Raw genomic sequence first — 19,291 nt, forward strand, 5'->3', positions numbered from 1 at the left:
TAATATCTTTTGTTAGATGGCCTGAATTTTTAATTCTGTATAAACAAACCTCTTGGGAGTGGGGAAGAGGTTTTCAGGGATGCATCTACCTGGCAGGTAGGAAAATGCTGTGAAACTTAAACCAATGTTTTTTATTTTTCACATAGAGCTCTTAGACTTATTACTGAAAAACTAAATTTTATACTCACATTTCCATAGGAGAGTCTTGTAGTTGCAGTAGGACACTTAATGTCATGCTGTGATGTTTCTCCTCTTGGATGAATTGGCATCTTGTCTTCACCTTTTTCAGTAGACAAATCTGGTGAGATCCCAGCATGTAAACAATCTGTAACTTATCAAATAGCTGAGATCATTTAACAGAGAAATTGGCCTTGTTCAGTGACTATTTGATTGTATAAATTAACATGCTTAGAGTTACACAGATAACCTGCTGTACCCTCCTGTGTGATTGGCCTGACTCATGCAAATGAGGAATTAGCAAAAATTGCTTGAAGATAGCAGCTGCAAGATTCCACACTCAACTCAGTCAAATATGTTTTGTAATGAGCATTGCAAAATGATTAAAATAGGCAATTATTTTGCATGTTATAACTAGAACATGGCAAGTTCTTAGCCATACAGTGCTGGAAACTTATGTAAAGGTGAAGAGGCTAATTAGTTGTGAAGTAATGCTCTGATGAGTAGGCACTGCAGATAGGGGCATGCAGGGATTTTTGTACAAATGTGTCTGAGGCTGTTGCCATTCAGTATTTCACCACTCAGACTGGATTAACTTTGTGTTTTCTGTAACAATATTTACCAAATAAGGAATTGTAAAAATAGATGTTGTCAGTAATATGAATAAATATATAGGAATTGCCAAAAAAATTATATTCTACACATTGCCCATCAGTAGGAGAAGTTGAGTTAAATCTTGCAGCATTCTTTTTTGCTTTAAGTGATATTTATTCCACTGTTTTCTGTGCATGTCTCTTGGTTTGTGTAGGACTCAAGTCCTACAAGCTTGAAATTTGAGTGGATTTAAAGGGACTGGCAGTATGTTCCTATTCTGTAAACCTATTTGAGACCACTTTTTAATTCTCTATATTCTGTGTATCTTGCTCAACAGAAGAGGTGCACATATGTTGGCTGTGGTGAATCCCATGATGATCACAGTACCACCCATTCCCAGGTATGTGTTTGCTGGTAACACAGTTCCTTGAAGCAATGGAGTTAAAGAACTTTTATTTCAATGAAGTCAATAATCTATGTTAGCTAGCTGTGTGGAGGTTTGATTAGCTATAATTGTTTTTCATGTTATAGAAGCAAATCTTGCTAATTTAGGAGTATGTGAGTTTGCAGGTTTTGTGCATCTGCATAATTATGCAGTTCTTCTAAAGAAGATGGTACAAATTAAAATAAAAAAGGACAATTAATACTGATGATTTTCAAGATGCACAGATGAAAGATTTGCTGAGTATCTCATCTTATGTCTAGTACTTCACTACTTCAGTCTAAATTTCTGGGACTGTGGCTGCCTGATGGGTAGGAGGAGGAAAGTTGCATTAATGGGCAGCTGAAGAGGTGCAAGACAGGGAGTATAAATTACCAGAGAGAGTTGCTTTGTTTCTGCAATATGCTCCTTGTTTCAGATGAAGAAACTATAGGCTAAGCTGAGCATTTGCTTTCCTGCTCTGTCCTGATCTTGGATCCAGCTTGGTGGGAGCAGTGGAGTGTGTGCACTCTGTCCCCAGCATGCCAAGTTCTGCCAGGGCTGGGCATTCTCTGCATAGGTTTGGGTCTAAACTCACTGTGTGTTCTGGGCACACACGTGTGCAAGGGCAGCACTTGCCAAAACAAGGTATTCTGGGCACAGAGAGGTGGCAGTGTTATAAACATGTCATTTCTGAGTTGCTGCTTTTGAGACTAATGAAAGTCTTGCCATCAGTTTACAGTTGGTCAGTAAATGCATCTAAAGTTCCACACAGAACAATTTTTGATCCCTACAATTACTGATAAACCTTGGTGAATATTAAAATGAAAGAATAGTTTATACAGGGGTTTTACAAGAAGTATGTGGTGTTATGACTGGGTTTTACCACCACTCCTGATTTTATTTTGTTTTGTTTTGTTTTGAAGCAGAAACTTGAGAAGAAAGAGTATTTATACAAATAGATAGTGCATTAATGTAAATCTATATAAATACCTTCACAGGTTCTTTATCAGCTGTTAAAGCTGAATCACAGTTTTAAAGGCTTTACAACAGACTGAGAAATGAGGTGTTTCTAGAGTAGTTGGAGACCAGATGGTCCCTGAATTTTTGCAGCAAGTCAGTAGAAATAAACATTGTAGAGATGGTAGCTCCCATTGTGGCCAGTTACAGATATTCCTTGAAAACTGGTTCATTGTGAATTGTAGCACTTCTAACAAGAATAAGGAGGCTTTCTTCTTATTTTTTTAATTACAGAGAGGCATGTTAAATACTGCAGTGTCTTGATTCTGATTGCATCTTATTGCTAGTTTGAGTGATTTGTACTAAAAATGAATGTTTGTGTTAGAATTTAGCAACTGAATTGCTCTTTCTCAGTATTCTAATGTGCATACTTGTTTCATTGTTGAAAAACCTAGAATTTTGAAATATCTATTCTAGCTTGCATGTAGCAGTGTTTAGTTTTTCCCAGTTTCTGAATCCCAGTTGTGGTTTTTGTTCTGTTTCAGGAGACAAAGCACTGTCTGACTGTCAACCTTACCACTCTCCGTGTTTGGTGTTACGCCTGTAGTAAGGAAGTATTCCTGGAGAGAAAATTGGGATCTCATTCTCCACTACCAAGTACAAGACTGTCTCACCAAGCACAAGAAAACAGTGTGCAGGTATTTTTTAACCCAAGGGAGCAAAGGCAGCTGTAGTTTTGCAGTAAAAATTATGTTTTCTCTTAAGTGAAAGACTAACTTTTCCTCCATTCTTGTGGCTGAACTTTCTGTTAATTCCTCTATATTTTCATAAAACTTTTTTGGCTTTACTGGCATCAGTAGTGTTCACTCTGATCTTTGTTTTTCTTAGATAAGTGTTGTCTTGGGAAAAGTTACACTGCAATTGTTTGGAATAATGCTTGTAGCTGAAAAAAGAAGAGCTATTTCTTTATTGTGTGTGTAATGTAGTTACATAACCTGACAGGTAACTAGGTTAAAAGTCACAGGCAGAAGCACAGGATTTCTAAATGTGTTCTGCTTGAGACAGAGCAGTAGAAGAGAGATCATCATGCACAAGTTGAACAGAAAGATGGGCAGTTTTTCAATCTGTATAATAAATATATTTACTTCAAACTTTAGTATTTAGTATTAATGTAATCTGATCATTTTCTCAAACTGCCAGCAGCTCAACTGGAATGTCATGACTGGAATTTAAAAAATTCTGTTGTCTTAAAATTCTTGTCACTTGATATAAAGTTGAGTTTGGACTTCCGAATTTCTGTTCTATTATATTTAACCTTCTTTAGTTTTCCGAGGAAACAGGCATAATATGCAGAAAAATCAGTGGAACTTGCAAAGTTTATGAAGCATTTTGTTCAGGGTTTTTATTTATATGCTCACAAAAAGAGCCTGTAATTCAATAAATGGCTGCCTGTCTACTAGTTTGTTTCTCTATTTGTACATTTTTCTTTCAGGAGTTTATTTTATCTTTATTAACTGTAGTGAGCCATCTGGTGGCACATCAAAGACATCTACATGAGCTTAGGTGATAACTGCTGCCTTAGCTCTTCCATGCTGGCTGCTTTGTTATCCAGGGGGAAGAAATGCCATCCCTGGCTTTGTTTTGGTTCTTCAGCTGTTGTTCTAAAAATCACTCAGGGATCTGATAACAAAAACAGGAGGGAGTTCTTAGTAAACCTTCTGAGGGTACCTGTGAATTCCTGGTGTTCTCACTTCCTGTGCAGTGAGATTTCAAAATACATTCACATAATTTTCCAGTTCTTGATTTATTGGTAAAATTACACATAAGCTTAATTAAGTGGAAAAGTGATTAATTAAAGTAAATATTCTTTTCCTCCTTTTAAGGATTTTAAAATACCCAGTAATCCCACACTGAAGATTCCATTGGCAGCTGTATTTGATGACTTGGATATAGAAGTGGAAGAAGATGAATTGAAGACCAGAGGTAATAAAAGCAAAACCCCATGCATTATTTTTCTGCTCCAGCTCAGGTGTTTATTTGTAGTTTTGCCCTTCTTGCAGCAATCTTTCTTACCTTCAGAGCAGAGGCTGTTGCCTGAGTTTGGCTATTGCCAAAGCATGTTGGAGTAATGTTCAGTGCAGTTGGTACTGTAGCCACTCTGGTTCAAGTAGGCTTTTTAAAAATCTGTTCTACTGGTTTTGCCTCTTTGCCCTAAAAGATTCCTGATTTAAATACTTTCCTGCATTTTGAGTAAACTTTTTGTGAGCCTGTAGTATCCTATTGTGGGGTTTTGGTTATTTGTTTTCTCCTTGACGTAATTGATTTCATGCACTGCCAAACTTTCTCATATCAAAGATTACCCCACCCAAATACTAAATTTAGTGTAAAGATGAAAATTAGAGTGATGAAATCCTAAGCAGCAAAGCTAATCCCACGCAGTGAAGCTTTAATCTTTCATTTCATAAGAGAACATAATAATTACTATGTCTTTAAAGCTTCTAATTATTATTGATCATTCTAAGAACTGTCTGTGTATTTGATGGTAAAGAAAATATTGCTAAGTACCATTTTTCAGAAAAATATGACTAGCAGATTGTTGAGCTGTTATTTTTGAGATACCATTGCATATGTCAAGGCAGTTTGTTTTCCATCAGTGAGGAGAGAAAAGTTAGTTATTAGTTATTCTAATTTATGCATATGCCACTTTTGGCTGGGCAAGAGTTAGTTATATTCAGAGTAGCTGCTATGGGGTTGTGTTTTTGGATTTGTGCTGCAAACAGGTTGATAATGTAGAGATGTTTCAGTTATTGCTTAGCAGGGCTTACACACAGTGAACCTTTTCTCTTTCCCACACCACCCACCAGGGAGTGGGTTGGGGGTGCACAGGAAGTTGGGAGGGGACACAACTGGGACAGCTGACCCAAGTGATCAGGGGGATAGTCCATAGCATGTGGCATCCTGGGAGAGGAAGAAGGAAGATTAGGACTTTCAGAGTTAGGGTGTTTGTCTTGACAATTATTCATGATGGAGCCCTGCTTTCCTGGAGATGGCAGAACGGCTCCCTGTCTGGGGGCAGTGGTGGATGAATGCCTTGCTTTGCTTTGCTTGTGCAAACAGCTTTTGCTTCACCTGTTAAACTGTCTTTCAACCCATGAGTTTTCTCCCTTTTACAACTCCCTGCCCATCCCAGCATTAGGGAGTGAGTGAGTGGGTGAGCTCTGGGGTGTTGAGTTGCTGATTGGAGTTAAACCACAGCAATGGCTCTCATTTCTCCTTCACTCAGCTACTGCCAGCTTTCCCTCTCCTGAGTCTGCTGGCATTGGTCAGAAAACCTGCCTTGTCCCTTCTGTTGTCTGGCACAGCCTTACAGGATGTGACACCACCCCACTAATTTGCCATCTGCCCTTACATCATTACCGTGTGTTCTATTCCTAGTTAGTTTCTCCAACCAATGTGTCTTTTGTATATTTTTATCTCTTCTTATATTATTAATATTTTGGGGAATGTAGCTTACCTTGCAATAATATGCAATTAGAATTGCAATAAAGTTCCCAGTAATGATGATGGGACAGTTAAGAACCTTATTCAAACTGGAAGGAAGAATCTTCTTTAGCTTTGTTTTAACTTTACTCCTAAAATTTCTTTTGAAATGCTTTTGATGAAGCAAACATTAGGATATATCTTCACAAGAAGTCTGTTTGAAAACTTTCCTTTTATTACTACAGGCTTGAAAAATGCAGCGAGAGTATCTTCCTGTAGCATGTGCTGCTTCTAAAAAAACTGAAAGAAAATCAAAATCTTCAAACTGTTCTTGCTTTCCAATTTCATTATAAGAATAATTGTTCTCTTTGTAGCAGAGTTTGGAATGCATGTTCTGATACAGGAAGCAGGACTGTATTTTCATTCAGACCAAAGGACATTGTAAAACTTAATTTTGAAGTCCTGTCTATTAGAAATTGTAACTGAAGTAACCCAAGTGGTTTTCAGATGTAGAAAGATTTTATTAGTAACTTTTCTTTTTCTGCCATAGACCAAAATTACCAGGAGAGTTCCTAGACTTCAGGAATTGCATAGTCATGAGTGCTGATTGCTGTGTTTGTCATGATTTTTAATTTTTGGGTCTTACTGATTCTTTGCTTAGAAATGTTTCTGCTCCCTCACACAAAACCAATTTTATTTTGATATATTACTTAATTAATGTAATGCTTTAGTAGCCATGAATAACATCATTCATAATTATGGAACGAATATATGTCAGTTATAACTTTCATGTGTGTGGAAAAGGTATATGTGACTATCTGTAAAGAATGTAAATAGTGTGACTTAGAAAGTAAACAATGCAGGAAAGTCTGAATTGAGCAATCTGTTAATAAAAATAAAGGTATATCATTGGAATAGAAAAGGACTAATTGCAGGACTAGCCTGGGATAATCACATGTTGAGTAGGTTTTGAATATTGAATGTAATCTGATTTAGTGTGAATTTGGAACAGAAGAGTGAAATCTTAGAGCAGCTTTTGGTGATGCGATTAGTTACAAATGCAGCACAGCAACAGTTTGACTGAACAGATAAGTCATTAGGCTGAAGTAAAACTTTGGTGTTGAGAAACATATTTTAAATTAAAATCTGCAGATGTCATAAACCATGGAAAGTGAGTAAGATGAAATACAATCCACTTTTCTGAAGTGTTCTTTAGTTCAGTTGAGATCAGAACACTTCATTACTACTTCTAGTTAGATTGGTATTTGTTTAGGAGTCCTGTGTTTCTTTTAGTTGCAATTCTGCACTATAATTGGCATCCCAAGTGTTCCATGAGCATTTTGATAAGTATAATTTTTTAGGAATTATTGGGTTAACAGATTTGTATTTATTCTGTTTTCCAGGTCTAACAGGATTAAAAAATATTGGAAACACTTGTTACATGAATGCAGCTTTACAAGCTCTTTCTAACTGGTAAGGAAAATGATAGTTAATGCAATTTTATATTTGCTTATGCGTGCTTTTTTTCCAGATGGACTTAAGAAGTGCAGTACCATGGAGGAAGACATATATTTGTTGAATCTGTCTTGTATACTGGAAACAATTTATTATGGTATATGGGCCACTCAGCTTTTTCTCTGTTTCATTCTAATGCCTCCTAAGTAAGAATATATGCAGTTTTAGAGATTAGAAGAAAATCTGAAAAAATCTACAGAAAAATCAGAGGAAATGCATAAGAATAAACTCTTAATTCAAGAAAAGAAATATTAGGATCAGAGTGTGGCTGTACTGCTGAAGTTGTCCTACCAGGAAATGTTTGGTTGCAGCATTTATGAACGTAGGAAGTGGAACTGTTCAGTCATAGAATAGCATTACTCTTATGATATAATCCTGTATGAAATGCAGATTTCCTCCTATATTTTAACAACCTGAAAAAATTGCTGTTTTCTTCTTTTCATCCAGCCCACCTTTGACACACTTTTTTCTTGACTGCGGGGGCTTAGCCCGAACAGATAAGAAACCTGCAATTTGTAAAAGTTACCTCAAGCTGATGACAGAGCTCTGGCACAAAAGCAGGTATTAAATCATTTTGGTGATGAAATGATAATAAATAAATTCCAGAGTCATGAAGGATGCATTAATCTGTCCTAGGTTTCTAATTTTATTTTATGTGTTCACAGAATTCCTCTTAAAAAAAATTAGAAAGGAAAGACTGACTTTCAGGGCTGAAGCACTCTTTATAACCTGTTATTTTTCATACATACCAAAGATAGGACAAGAAATAGATTGCTTTGCAAGCATTTAGCTCTTAAAAATACTTATATTTGCCAGAAATGCATCTAAAATATTTAGCTATTTTATCCTCTCTGTATCCTTTGTTCCATATCAATATGTTATCAGTTTCTCTTATTTCCTTATATGGAATTTGTGCAATATCTAGCTAAGAAAATACTTCAAAATATAAAAACAAAGGTAAAGCAGTAATTATGCACAGAGGCAAGAGTATGTCTGATTTGTTGTCTGATTGTCTGACAAGAAATGTGCCATAAAAGGCCTGATACAGTCACTGTTTCAGTTGGGTGACTGGTGTTTGAAAATCATGTAGTTAATAATTCAATGCCAATATTATGTTTTGTGAAGATTAATTTATTGGTGTTCAGTTGCAGGTAACGGTATGATCCCAGTAAAGATAAAAAAATCCATTTAAGTTCTTTATTTTTCAGTGTTTATATATTTAAAACTTTTTTTGTAGGCCTGGATCTGTTGTCCCTACTGGTTTATTTCAAGGAATTAAAACTGTTAATCCAATGTTTCGAGGCTACTCTCAACAGGTAAAACTTTCTGATGCCTTTTAAATCTGCCTAAGCCATAAAATTATCTCTTAATCAGAAATCTAATGCTTAAGATACCTTACATCCTGTATTTGTTTAAAGTAAATGCAACATAAACTTTAGTTAATATAACTTGAATGTAGATCACTTGAAATGGAATAATCAGTAGTTAGGTCATGTTTTATATTTACATTTACTTATATCAAATTCTCAAAAGGCCTTCAGTGTAGAATAACTCCTTTTCTTTCAGGAAAATTCAAGTAATAATATCTGAGCTTCTCCTTTGTGGGAAATAATACTGCTAATATTTGAGCAGTCTCAGAAAATAAAGATGCTAAAAAAAAGTTAATATAATAGATTTTTAATATATGTCTGTTAATGATGTTTAAAAAAAAATACACAGTATGCAGTTTCCATTTAGTGTCTTGGAAAAAAGCCCCACCATTTGTGTGTTATGGGAACCTCAGGTTGGTAGCTTGTTAAATGGGCAGGGTTCATTTTATAGGAAAGGCATTCTTCAGTTTCTGCTTCATACAATATCTTGGTGCATTCATACAGTGTGGAGCACTATCATTAAAAGCTTTAGGACTAGGTGAAAAATTTAAACCTTGTAATTAGAAGAGCTTACTAGTGTCTTCTGGGAATCTGCATTTATTAATAGGAACTTTGCTGGTTCCATTATGTTTCATATTTGTGGAGTGAAGGATTAGGACATGTTTTAATGTTCAATTGCTGCATGAAGCTGTAAAGTCAATGTTTAAATACTAAGCTTAAAGTTCTGTAATCTGCTCATGAATTTCTGAAGTGCCACCTAGCTTTCTGAAAAAGCAGAAATTCAGCCTTGGAAACCAAAAAGAAACTGTATGGAAACTTAATTCTTGCAGTTTTGAATGCTGATGAAAACATCTTTTTCCGTGCAGAGCAACACTTAATGAGAACCTTTTTCAGTTAGGCCTGGATCATAGCTCAGTTGTGTGTTCAGCAGGTGTCATGGCAACAATTAAAACACAGCAGGGCTTTCATAGCCAGCACTCTCCTAGGGCAAGCTGGGCAGCCATGTCCAATCTTCAGGGAGAAGATTACATTGATCAATGAAGAATGTTTATCTCTTAATTGGTGTCTAGATGGTTTTGTTAATTTTGGTTTTTTGTCTAGATATTTTTGTTAATTTTGGTTTTTTGTGAAAGGATTGCCAGCAAGTAGGCATACTGGGGTTTTTTTTCATTACTCAAATCCAAACTCAGTTCTGTAATTTGCAGTTTTTAAGAAAAGAAATGTTTTGTACTCAGCAGTTTTGAGCTTAGTAAGTAATTGTTATGATAGATGGGAACGTTGAGCAGCAAAAATTACTATTATGAACAACCAGAATACAAAAAGGAGAACAGAAGAAAATAAAAGCAGTAGTAGTTGCCAATAAGAGGCTTTTGTTTTCTCACATACCTGCTTTATTGAATACTTTCTATGGCCAGATAGAAATAGATACTGCACCGATTGATGAAATTTGGTGGCTTTTAGCATGTTTTCAAACACAAATTAGACTTGTAGTATTACAGCTCTTTGTGGGAACACATTTGGGAAATCTTGTTGAGGCTTTAGAAGAAGAGCTGTAGTATTGTTGGCAATGTCATGCATTGGAAAGCCAGGCTAAGTCACATCATAGTAATTTCACTTCATACACAGTGAAAGCAAGGCTCTGGTTGATTTTAATGGAGCATTTTATCTCTAAAATGCTCCAGTACAAGCAGAGCTGGGGTCTGACCACGCTGCTGGTACTTGTTTGAGTTATGTTTATCATTTCAGTAAGCTATGGCAGCATTTTTGCTGGTGGTGTTAAAGTAATTTATTTTGGGAATGGAGTGTTTTGGAGGAAACTTGTATGATAAGATTATTTGTGACATGCAAGAAATGTATGCAGGAAACAGACATGGTCTGGAAATGAAAGTGGTTTTGAACATTAGACCTGGGGCAGAGGAACTTTCTTCATTCTTCATTAACAGCCAGCTTTCATTTTAGTTATCTGTATCTTTTCTGATGTGAATATCTTCCAGATAAAATAGAGTAATATGGTCAAACTTGTTTAAAATTCTAGGATGCACAAGAATTTTTGCGTTGTCTCATGGATTTGCTGCATGAGGAACTTAAAGAGCCAGTTGTAGAACTGGAAGATGCCCAGCCTATGAGTGTTGAAGAGAGTATGGAAGAAGATAAGAGCCAGTCAGACTTAAGCTTTCAGCCCTGTGAATCCTGTGGAAACTGTGATAAAACAGAAAATGACACAATTTTCAAACCTGTCTTAGAGGATCCTGCAGAAACAACCATGTTAATTCAGGATGATGATAATAGTTCAGTCACTTCCAAAGACTGGCAGAAAGAAAAAAGCAACAAACTTAAACGAGCAAATTCTATGGAAGACTTGGAAAAAGACACAAACACTGCTTCAGAGACCACTGAATTTTTAAATAACCAAGGAACTGTCAAAGTACAAATACACAGCAGATTCTCAGGTAATGCATTGCTAAAGTGCAGTTGAAAGAGTCAAAATCTTAGCCAGAATATCTGTGGGAGTAGAAGTGAGTTATAGAATGTAGTAGAGGTATAGGCCAAATCAGGTAGGTGGTTTTACTTGTAAACTGTGTCCCTACTTAGTTAATTTTTTCAGTTTAGATCTTCTGAATTTGATTTTAATTCCCTTGGTGAGCTAACTGTTTGTACTGGGTAATATTTCAGATAGAGTGGGTTTTTTGTTTTGTTCTTAACTTCAAAGGAACTGAAGTGGTGCTACATGCCTGAATGTCCAATGGCCTGACAGTGGGGTTAAATAAGTTACACGACCACTGTGTCTGTTCATTCTGCAGTAATTTTTTTCGCAGAATTTGTGCAATTCTGAATTGCAGATTACATCAATGATGTTCACATGAATGATGTATCTGCTGCCCAAACACCATCCTCAGTTGAAGGGATGAACACACGCTTATCAAACAGCCCTCCAAAGTCATTCCCATCGTGCTCTTCACTGGCACAAGTCCACAAAAAAGGTAGAGGCTCTTTATTTTCTCCTTCCTGGTACTGAATTATTCCACATTATAGTTCTCATTGTGTTTAAGTCTTGTGTAACAATGCAGGGTTGTTCCTAAGGGGCTTTTAGCTGGTGGGGAAAAGGGAGTGTTATGTAAGCTGGACATGCAAGATTATTCCCTGTATTTCTATAATCTTCTGATTCTTTTGAAGCATGAATAGTATTTGCCTATATTTTAGGAAGGCAGAATATTATTTTTAGACAATTTTCTCAGTTGTACCAGTTTGGAGAGAAGAGAAAGGTATGAGAAGTTAGTACCCCCAAAGGTAATGCTCTCCAGAGGATAAGCTCATTGGTTCTTCAGCAGAAGTTCAGTAAATCACCATTTTAGTCAATTAAGGTTTAAGGAGCAAAGTGTAATTGTGCTGTAGATAAACCTGTAAATGCTGGCTGCTTCATGGTAGTTAATGTCCCTGCAGTGCTGAGTATTTCTCTTGGCACTGCAGCAGGATGCCTTTATGAGCATCTGGAATATTTAGACTTTTACTGCCTTTACATATAAGACAGTAATGCTTTAGAGCATGAGGAACAATATATAATTTTATTTTCCATGATTTGTCTAACAGTAGATTACTTTAAGCAAAGCTTGTCTTTCAGAGCTTGCTTTTAAGGCATTGCACCAAACCAAATCAAAAAAACAAATACAACTTTAATATTATGATTCTGCTTCATTTGATAGCCTTTGCAGATAAGTTCTGAACATTTTATTATCTTTTTAATGTTTTAGCATTGGTTTTGCATGACAGTGATTTAATGGACTTGAATCATTGACCTCCTTGGCTGGTTTGTTCAGCAGCTTTGACGCTGCATTTGTGCTACTGTCTCCAGTTTTGGCTTCACCATTACAGGAGGGTTTTAGACAACCTGAAGTGAGTCTGTCAGAAAAGGTGCTCGGTCACTGGTGCTTGCCCAGGAGAGATTGAGAGACCTGGGTTTTTTTAATAAGCAGCTATTAGGCTGGACTCCAGTTGTACCTTTAGTCTGCTTCAATCCTCTGTCATCAGTGTTGTGATACAGTAATATTGTGATGCTGCCTTTCAACCCAGCATGGTTGAAACTTCCCAAGAAGATTCGATCAAATTAAGTGTCAAATAAAATGTTCCTTTTTATACCTTGAGGGATTCCTGCCAAGATAAATCCATCATGTAGCAATAGGCTGTAGACTTCAAGACTGGCAGTTTGAGTTTTACTTACAGAGGCAAGTGTTTCTGGTGATTGTCCCCAATGGCTTGAGGAACCCACATTAATTGCCTGTAATGGCAGTAATGTGATCTCATAATTCCTAAGAAATATTTAGTAAATAGAAAAAAGAGCTTGGCTCATAATTTAACTCTGAACATGAGACTTCTAATTATATTACACAAAGCTGAAATGTAATCAGAATCCACTGTACTTTGCCTTACTGCAGCATTTTACTTTTGTCATTTTATAGTTTCAACGGTATCGTCACCAAAAAGGAAGAAGCGCAAGAAGTACAGGAGTGTTATCTCTGATATATTTGATGGCACTATAATAAGTTCAGTCCAGTGCTTGACCTGTGATCGGGTAAGAAGAGAAAGTTCTGGCTTTTATTATGTTCTTTTCTTACTGCTTTATGAATACAGTCATTCTCTGGTAACTTTATATTCTTTTGTGGCAGATTTCCTCAGAAGGTTGGGGTGTTTCATACTCATTCTCTCAAATTGTAATAGTAGCTTCTACCAGCACTTTGTGTTTAGAATAGCTTGTATTCATTGAGCTGAATATTTACTCATAGCTAAAAAAAACATTCTGAGAATTGGTTTACAGCAAGGATGAAGAGAGAAGCTTGCTCTTCAACTTCATTTAGGTCTCATTAGTTTTTAATAATGCTCTGAATATCCTTCTGTATACATGCTACTGTCTTAAGTTCTCTGATGTTTCAAAGAAAAGATGAGGCAGTGATCTAATATAGTGCTGTAACTGTCCTATCAGATAGATTGAGACTTACAAAATAAGGTCTTTCAAAAAATCCAAGTAAAGACACTAACTTTTGCATTTATATGAATCATTGACTGCTTTGTGAAGTTGTCTTAGGGTAATCTGGTGAAGAAATTCAAAAAACAAACAAAAATTTCTAGAATGTGTTTGATGTTGACTCTGTGGCTATGTGATCACTAAATGAAGCACAGGAGCAAGAAAATGCACAGATGGGTCTCCCTTGCAGCAAGTCCAGTTGCATCAGGTCAATATAATGTCAAAGTAAAATACTGTGGAAACAATGGACTGAAGCTTTCTGAAACTATTATGTGTAACATGGCCTGAAGCAAAAATCATAGTGCTTTGTATGACTGATATGAAGAAAAATAATAGTGACCTAAAAAAATGTTTCCATGATAACAATGCGCAAGTTAATTTTAAAATGCTATTTTTTGGTTCCTCTTTTTAAAAAATGAATTCTTGTTAATGTGCTTTTTTATAATAATTTCCTACCTAGTGGAATTTTCAGTGATGCAGTGAAAATTCCACTAGATAGGAAATTATTGGTAGTTACTAGTGAATTGTACAGAATTCAGTTTAATTAACCATTTCTCTTCAAGCTTAACTCCACTGTGTTTCGTTTATTTTCTTCCTTAGCTGTCTGTAACCCTGGAGACCTTTCAGGACCTGTCCTTGCCTATTCCAGGTAAGGAAGATCTTGCTAAACTCCATTCTGCAAGTCATCAGACATCTCTGGTCAAGGCAGGGTCTTGTGGAGAAGCATATGCCCCCCAGGGATGGATAGCCTTTTTTATGGAGTACTTCAAAAGGTAAATAATATTTACCTCGTTTGATTCAATTGTCTATTTTGAACTTCTAGTTTCTGCTCTTCTGGCAGAACATTTGTTGGTTTTCTTTCTTTTCTGTCAATGATGTTTCAGGTTTGTTGTCTCATGTGTTCCTAGCTGGTTTTGGGGTCCAGTTGTAACCTTACAAGATTGTCTTGCTGCCTTTTTCGCCAGAGATGAGCTCAAGGGTAAGAGGTTAATTACCTGAACATGTTTCTTCTTTGTTTTTTTTCCTCCTGTCACAATGAGATGATTAATATCTCCTTAGCTTAATGCAGTTAAGCAGAGGCCACCTGTTAAGGTGTAATACAGTCAGTCCTTGTTCATTTGGGATCATTCATTTCAGAAAGGTAAGCTTCTCATTCAACTGAGTATTTGAGAGAAATGCCTATGAAAGCTGCTTTAGAAATGTCAAGTCAGTCTGAATTTGGTTTAGTGGAATTGTATCAACTGAAGGCTCATAAAAATTTCAAACCCACCATATTAATATTCATTCTTATAACCTCAATTTGGACATAGTAAATTATTTCCCTTTTGAATTATATAGCATCATCTCTTCAGATTATACTGTGCTGCTTCATAGTTGAAGACATGAAACCTAAGAACCTCTCCTGTAGTTGCTATGTCAACACTATTATGACTATTAAATACTGAATGCAGCTTAAATTCCCTTGACACTTTTTTCTATCAAATGTACACACTTAAAGGATAACTGTTTGGATTTAGAGAGTGATGGCTGGTTTTCTTCTCCCTGATGTTTGCAGGTGATAACATGTACAGCTGTGGAAGGTGTAAAAAGTAAGCTGGCTTTTACCTTTGTTTTACTTTGTCCTAATTTGAGGTTTTACTGTTTCTGTTAGTCAAGAGACATTTATTTCTGTTGGGTATGTCTCAAGACTGTTCATCTTTTGATATGATCCTGTGTTCTGACTGTCAGAAATTCAGTATTCCCAAGGAATACTTCCCAAGGAAGCAGTGACTTACCCTACCACATGTGCTTAATTCTTTCTCATGCCATTCCAGTTTAGATGTAAATTGGTTTTGTTAATAAATAAATAAATAAAAGTCTTTAGCCCTTTCTAGTACTAGCAACTTTCCCCTAATATGCAGTAGGTCACTAAGGTGTGTTAAATAAATAATATATGGCTTTAAATACTAAAAGAACCAAGAAACAGAAGTGGTGTGAAGGCTGCTTGAAGCCCTTTATGGTACAGGAATGTTATTCCTTCTTGTATGTGCTGTAGATAATTTCCTAGAAGTAAACTTAATTCATTTTTTTTTTTCCTGTTCCTGGATAATCAGCTTTCATGAAGCCTCAAGTTTTTTCCTCTATGTTAATAGAAACTGTTAACTAGTTGGGACTCGATTGTTCTGGCTGTTTTGAAATTTTCAGCAGTACAGATTGACTTGTCTTATGAACCATCATTGTTTGTATCATTTTGGCTACTCCATGTCTAGTCTACATTCCAGAAATATTTTGGGTTTACTAATGCAATGTTCAGCTTAGGCTTTTGCTGATCTAGTGCAATAAAGTAAAACCTTTTCAGAATTAATCATTGGTTGTTTTGGTTTGGTTTATCCTTTGCTTAGGTTAAGAAATGGAGTGAAATTCTGCAAAGTACAAAAATTTCCTGAGGTACTGTTACAATATGCACTTTAAAGCATTTCTTCTGCATGATTATGAATGTGGTAAGAGTAAATGAGTTGCACAGAGTAAATTGTGTTTATAATGCTGTGTGATGGAAGTCTACCTTTGTATTGGCATTTGTTAAGAATGTGAGCAATGTGGTTGTTCACCCTGTAAGAAAATGAATCTTGTACATGACAAGTGCAGGAATGGGATTTCCCTGTGTTAACTGCTGTTGGTCTGCAGGCAGTAACAGCATTTCTGTTCTGTGTTAGTATATATTCTACTGTTTATACTGTGTTCACAGAATTAAGCACCACAGCCAGACTGAAAAGCTTTTCTATAGTAACATTTGTAACTTTGCATTTAGAAAGTAATCCAGTCTTACACTTCAAAGCATGAGTTGAAATCTGCAATAATCAGGAGGAATTAGTGTCCCTCATTACAAGATTGTGCAATGTGTGCATTGAGAAAAGGTACATTTTTCAGTGCTGCATCAATGTTAGTAGCCACAGCTGATTAAAACACAGAGTTTATTAATATGCTTGAAGTCAAAGGGAAAGGTATTCTTTTTGGGATTATAAAAGGAAAAGATGATGCACACAGTTTTTAGGTATTTAATATCAAATAGCATGTATAGTTCTTGACTGAATCTGTCAATCCTTACAGATTCTGTGCATTCATCTCAAAAGATTCAGACATGAACTCATGTTTTCCACAAAAATTGGGACCCATGTGTCCTTTCCCTTGGAAGGCCTTGACCTTCAGCCTTTCCTTGCAAAGGACAGTCCTGCTCAAATCGTGACTTACGATCTCCTGTCTGTCATCTGCCACCATGGGACTGCCAGCAGTGAGTATGGGCTGATTGTTTTATCTTTGCAGCTGCTATATCAGCACTCTTCTTCAAGGGTGATAACTGTATACTGACGGGTAAATAGATAAACAGAGGTAATTAGAAAGTGGAAGATGAATGCTGTGATTTTTACCTTGATCTGGAAGATTTAAGGCTTGCTCTGAAAGTGTTGGCACATCTTTGAAATTACGTGGTACACCTGAATAAAATTGAAGGTGGAAAAAATTTAACAGGTCCAGGAACATTAAGAAAGAAAACTATTGAACAACATAAATGTACAAATAAAGTTGCCAGCAGATGACCAGTTGATCACCTGCTGTACATAGCTGCTGTTTGTGTCAATGCTTTAATATTTGGAAATTGTTTACAAAGAACTATAAAGATACCAGTCATTTTCTAAAAATGTGTTCTTTTGGATGATCACTGCCATTTAACCCCAAAACAGGTGGTAACTGCTATTTGTGGGTAATGAAGAGTAGCTGAATAAACATCTTATTGCTGTATGTCAAGGTAATTTCTGCCTAGGTGATTTCAGTATTTATAAGATTTGGAAAATAGGAGAAAGAAAACATTTAAGCCAGAATTTATATAGGTTTTTATGGAAGTTACTTCCTCATACTTCTCAGACTTGAAGTATCCATTGTTTGAGGTTTTTTCCCTTTATTTTTGTTTTATTGGATAGTTTTTCAACTCCCATTTAGTCCTTGCTAAGTCATGCTTCACCCAGTCAGTTTAGCAGATATTTGATTATTTATTTATTAGCAGTTAAATATTAATTCAAAAATAGCAATAATTTAAAATATATTAAGAGTCTTTGAAACACAGTTAGTTATGATCATGGTATCATGTAGCTGTTCCATATCTGTGCTATTTTCTATTCTAAAGCATACAAAGATTTGAAAAGAGTTTGTTGTGGAAACTGATGAGGGTAAATTGTTGAGACAATTTTTCTCTGAATGTCATGGTTCAGGACTGTTTTAAACAGCATGCTGCTTGAAAAGTGCAGGAATGTGCTGAAAGTAGTTCAATTCACCACTAGCTAATAGAAATGTAGAAAAAAACTGATGTTGAGTTTGACAGGAGTTAATTTCAAAGTCGTATCTGCTAACGATTCTGTTTCTCCTATTTAATATTGGGGATTTTATTATGACTTAGTTCCTTTTCATGTGTTACAGAGTAAAATGGCAGCTCTAGACCCTCTTTGATAACTCTTCTTCCTGCACCCTAGGTGGACATTACATAGCTTATTGTCGCAACAATTTAAATAACTTGTGGTATGAATTTGATGACCAGAGTGTCACAGAAGTATCAGAATCCACAGTGCAAAATGCAGAAGCTTATGTTCTCTTCTACAGGTAAGAAAGACATCAAAAGTACAATCATACCCCTGTGAGTCATGTATGTAAATACCTTTTAAGCCATTGGGCAGCTTTCAGATTTAGCTGCCCTGTGAGAATTATAATGGAAGAATTTGACCAATGGGAAAAGCCTATGCTGGAGAAAAACTTAATCCTTCAGTTATGTCCTTAATGCTTGCTCTGTAAGGGCTAAAGTGTTTATGTTAAAATGAAATCTGCATAGTAAGAGAACTTTAAGCATCAATTAAGAACTAGCCACCTTATTTCCAGTTAGAGGAAGGGAATTCTGCACACAGGGAGGTTTTGCACACAGAAAGTTTTTAACTGTTAGAGCTCTAACCGGAATTGTCCAAAGTATTTATGAGATGGATGGGATGTAGGAAAAGAGAGGTTTTAATTTGTATTGTAATTGAATCCATTTTATTATGCATTTAATTTAATGCTATATATAGGCTATTCTGTTCCTGAGAATTTAAATGAAAGGTGAGAAGTCATGTTATTACCATCTTCAGTCTAGGGAACTTTTGTGCTAGAGATAATAAAAGCAACTCAGTGTTCAGATTTTAAATTTCTGGTACTAAGATCAAATTTCCACTGAAAGTTGGCTGCAAAATACATTGTGTTAGAGTTGCATAAAAGTTATCTGCACTGTACACAGGATCTGTATTTGTTTAATGATTTCTGTTTCTGTAATAGAAAGAGCAGTGAAGAAGCCCAGAGAGAGAGACGGAGGATATCAGGGCTGCTGAATATGATGGAACCAAGTCTTCTACAGTTCTATGTTTCCAGGCAGTGGTTAAATAAATTCAAGACTTTTGCAGAGCCAGGACCAATTTCAAATAATGACTTTCTCTGTATTCATGGAGGTGAGACTGTAACTGTGAATCATTTAAGAATAATTTGTCAACTTCTAGCTGTAACAGTGGTGTATACTTGTTTTAATAAAAGGAATACAACTATGCTAAGTTCATACTATAATTTCTTTGGTAAATTATAACTTCTAAGTAAATTCTTTCTTATTTTAGTAGCTGACTAAGTAGAAATTATACTGTGTGAAGTTGTTCTACTTTTTTTTTCTTTTCTCTGCACATTTGATTTTGTTTATTAACTTTCTTGGTTCTTAAAGAG

The 19,291-nt window shown here is 35.8% G+C and overlaps 1 protein-coding gene across 2 annotated transcripts in view; it reads left to right on the plus strand.

Moving 5' to 3' along the window:
• The window catches only part of USP33 (ubiquitin specific peptidase 33), a 35,608-nt gene that overhangs the window by 7,773 nt on the left and 8,544 nt on the right, over positions 1-19,291 (plus strand). The window contains exons 4-19 of one of the 2 annotated variants that reach the window (XM_054285750.1): positions 1,109-1,171; positions 2,698-2,850; positions 4,036-4,135; positions 7,036-7,105; positions 7,595-7,708; positions 8,385-8,463; positions 10,553-10,967; positions 11,358-11,498; positions 12,972-13,084; positions 14,135-14,307; positions 14,419-14,513; positions 15,090-15,123; positions 15,916-15,961; positions 16,622-16,802; positions 18,034-18,160; positions 18,860-19,029. In XM_054285750.1, the coding sequence (XP_054141725.1) occupies positions 1,109-1,171; positions 2,698-2,850; positions 4,036-4,135; positions 7,036-7,105; positions 7,595-7,708; positions 8,385-8,463; positions 10,553-10,967; positions 11,358-11,498; positions 12,972-13,084; positions 14,135-14,307; positions 14,419-14,513; positions 15,090-15,123; positions 15,916-15,961; positions 16,622-16,802; positions 18,034-18,160; positions 18,860-19,029 (2,074 nt within the window). The remainder of the gene's footprint in view (positions 1-1,108; positions 1,172-2,697; positions 2,851-4,035; positions 4,136-7,035; positions 7,106-7,594; positions 7,709-8,384; positions 8,464-10,552; positions 10,968-11,357; positions 11,499-12,971; positions 13,085-14,134; positions 14,308-14,418; positions 14,514-15,089; positions 15,124-15,915; positions 15,962-16,621; positions 16,803-18,033; positions 18,161-18,859; positions 19,030-19,291) is intronic. The other variant, XM_054285751.1, reaches the window with a different exon arrangement.

This window comes from Melozone crissalis, unplaced genomic scaffold (genome assembly GCF_028551555.1).
Source record: "Melozone crissalis strain CALT ecotype California unplaced genomic scaffold, PUWL_Pcris_2 ptg000045l_1, whole genome shotgun sequence".
In the NCBI taxonomy this organism is placed as follows: Eukaryota; Metazoa; Chordata; class Aves; order Passeriformes; family Passerellidae; genus Melozone; species Melozone crissalis.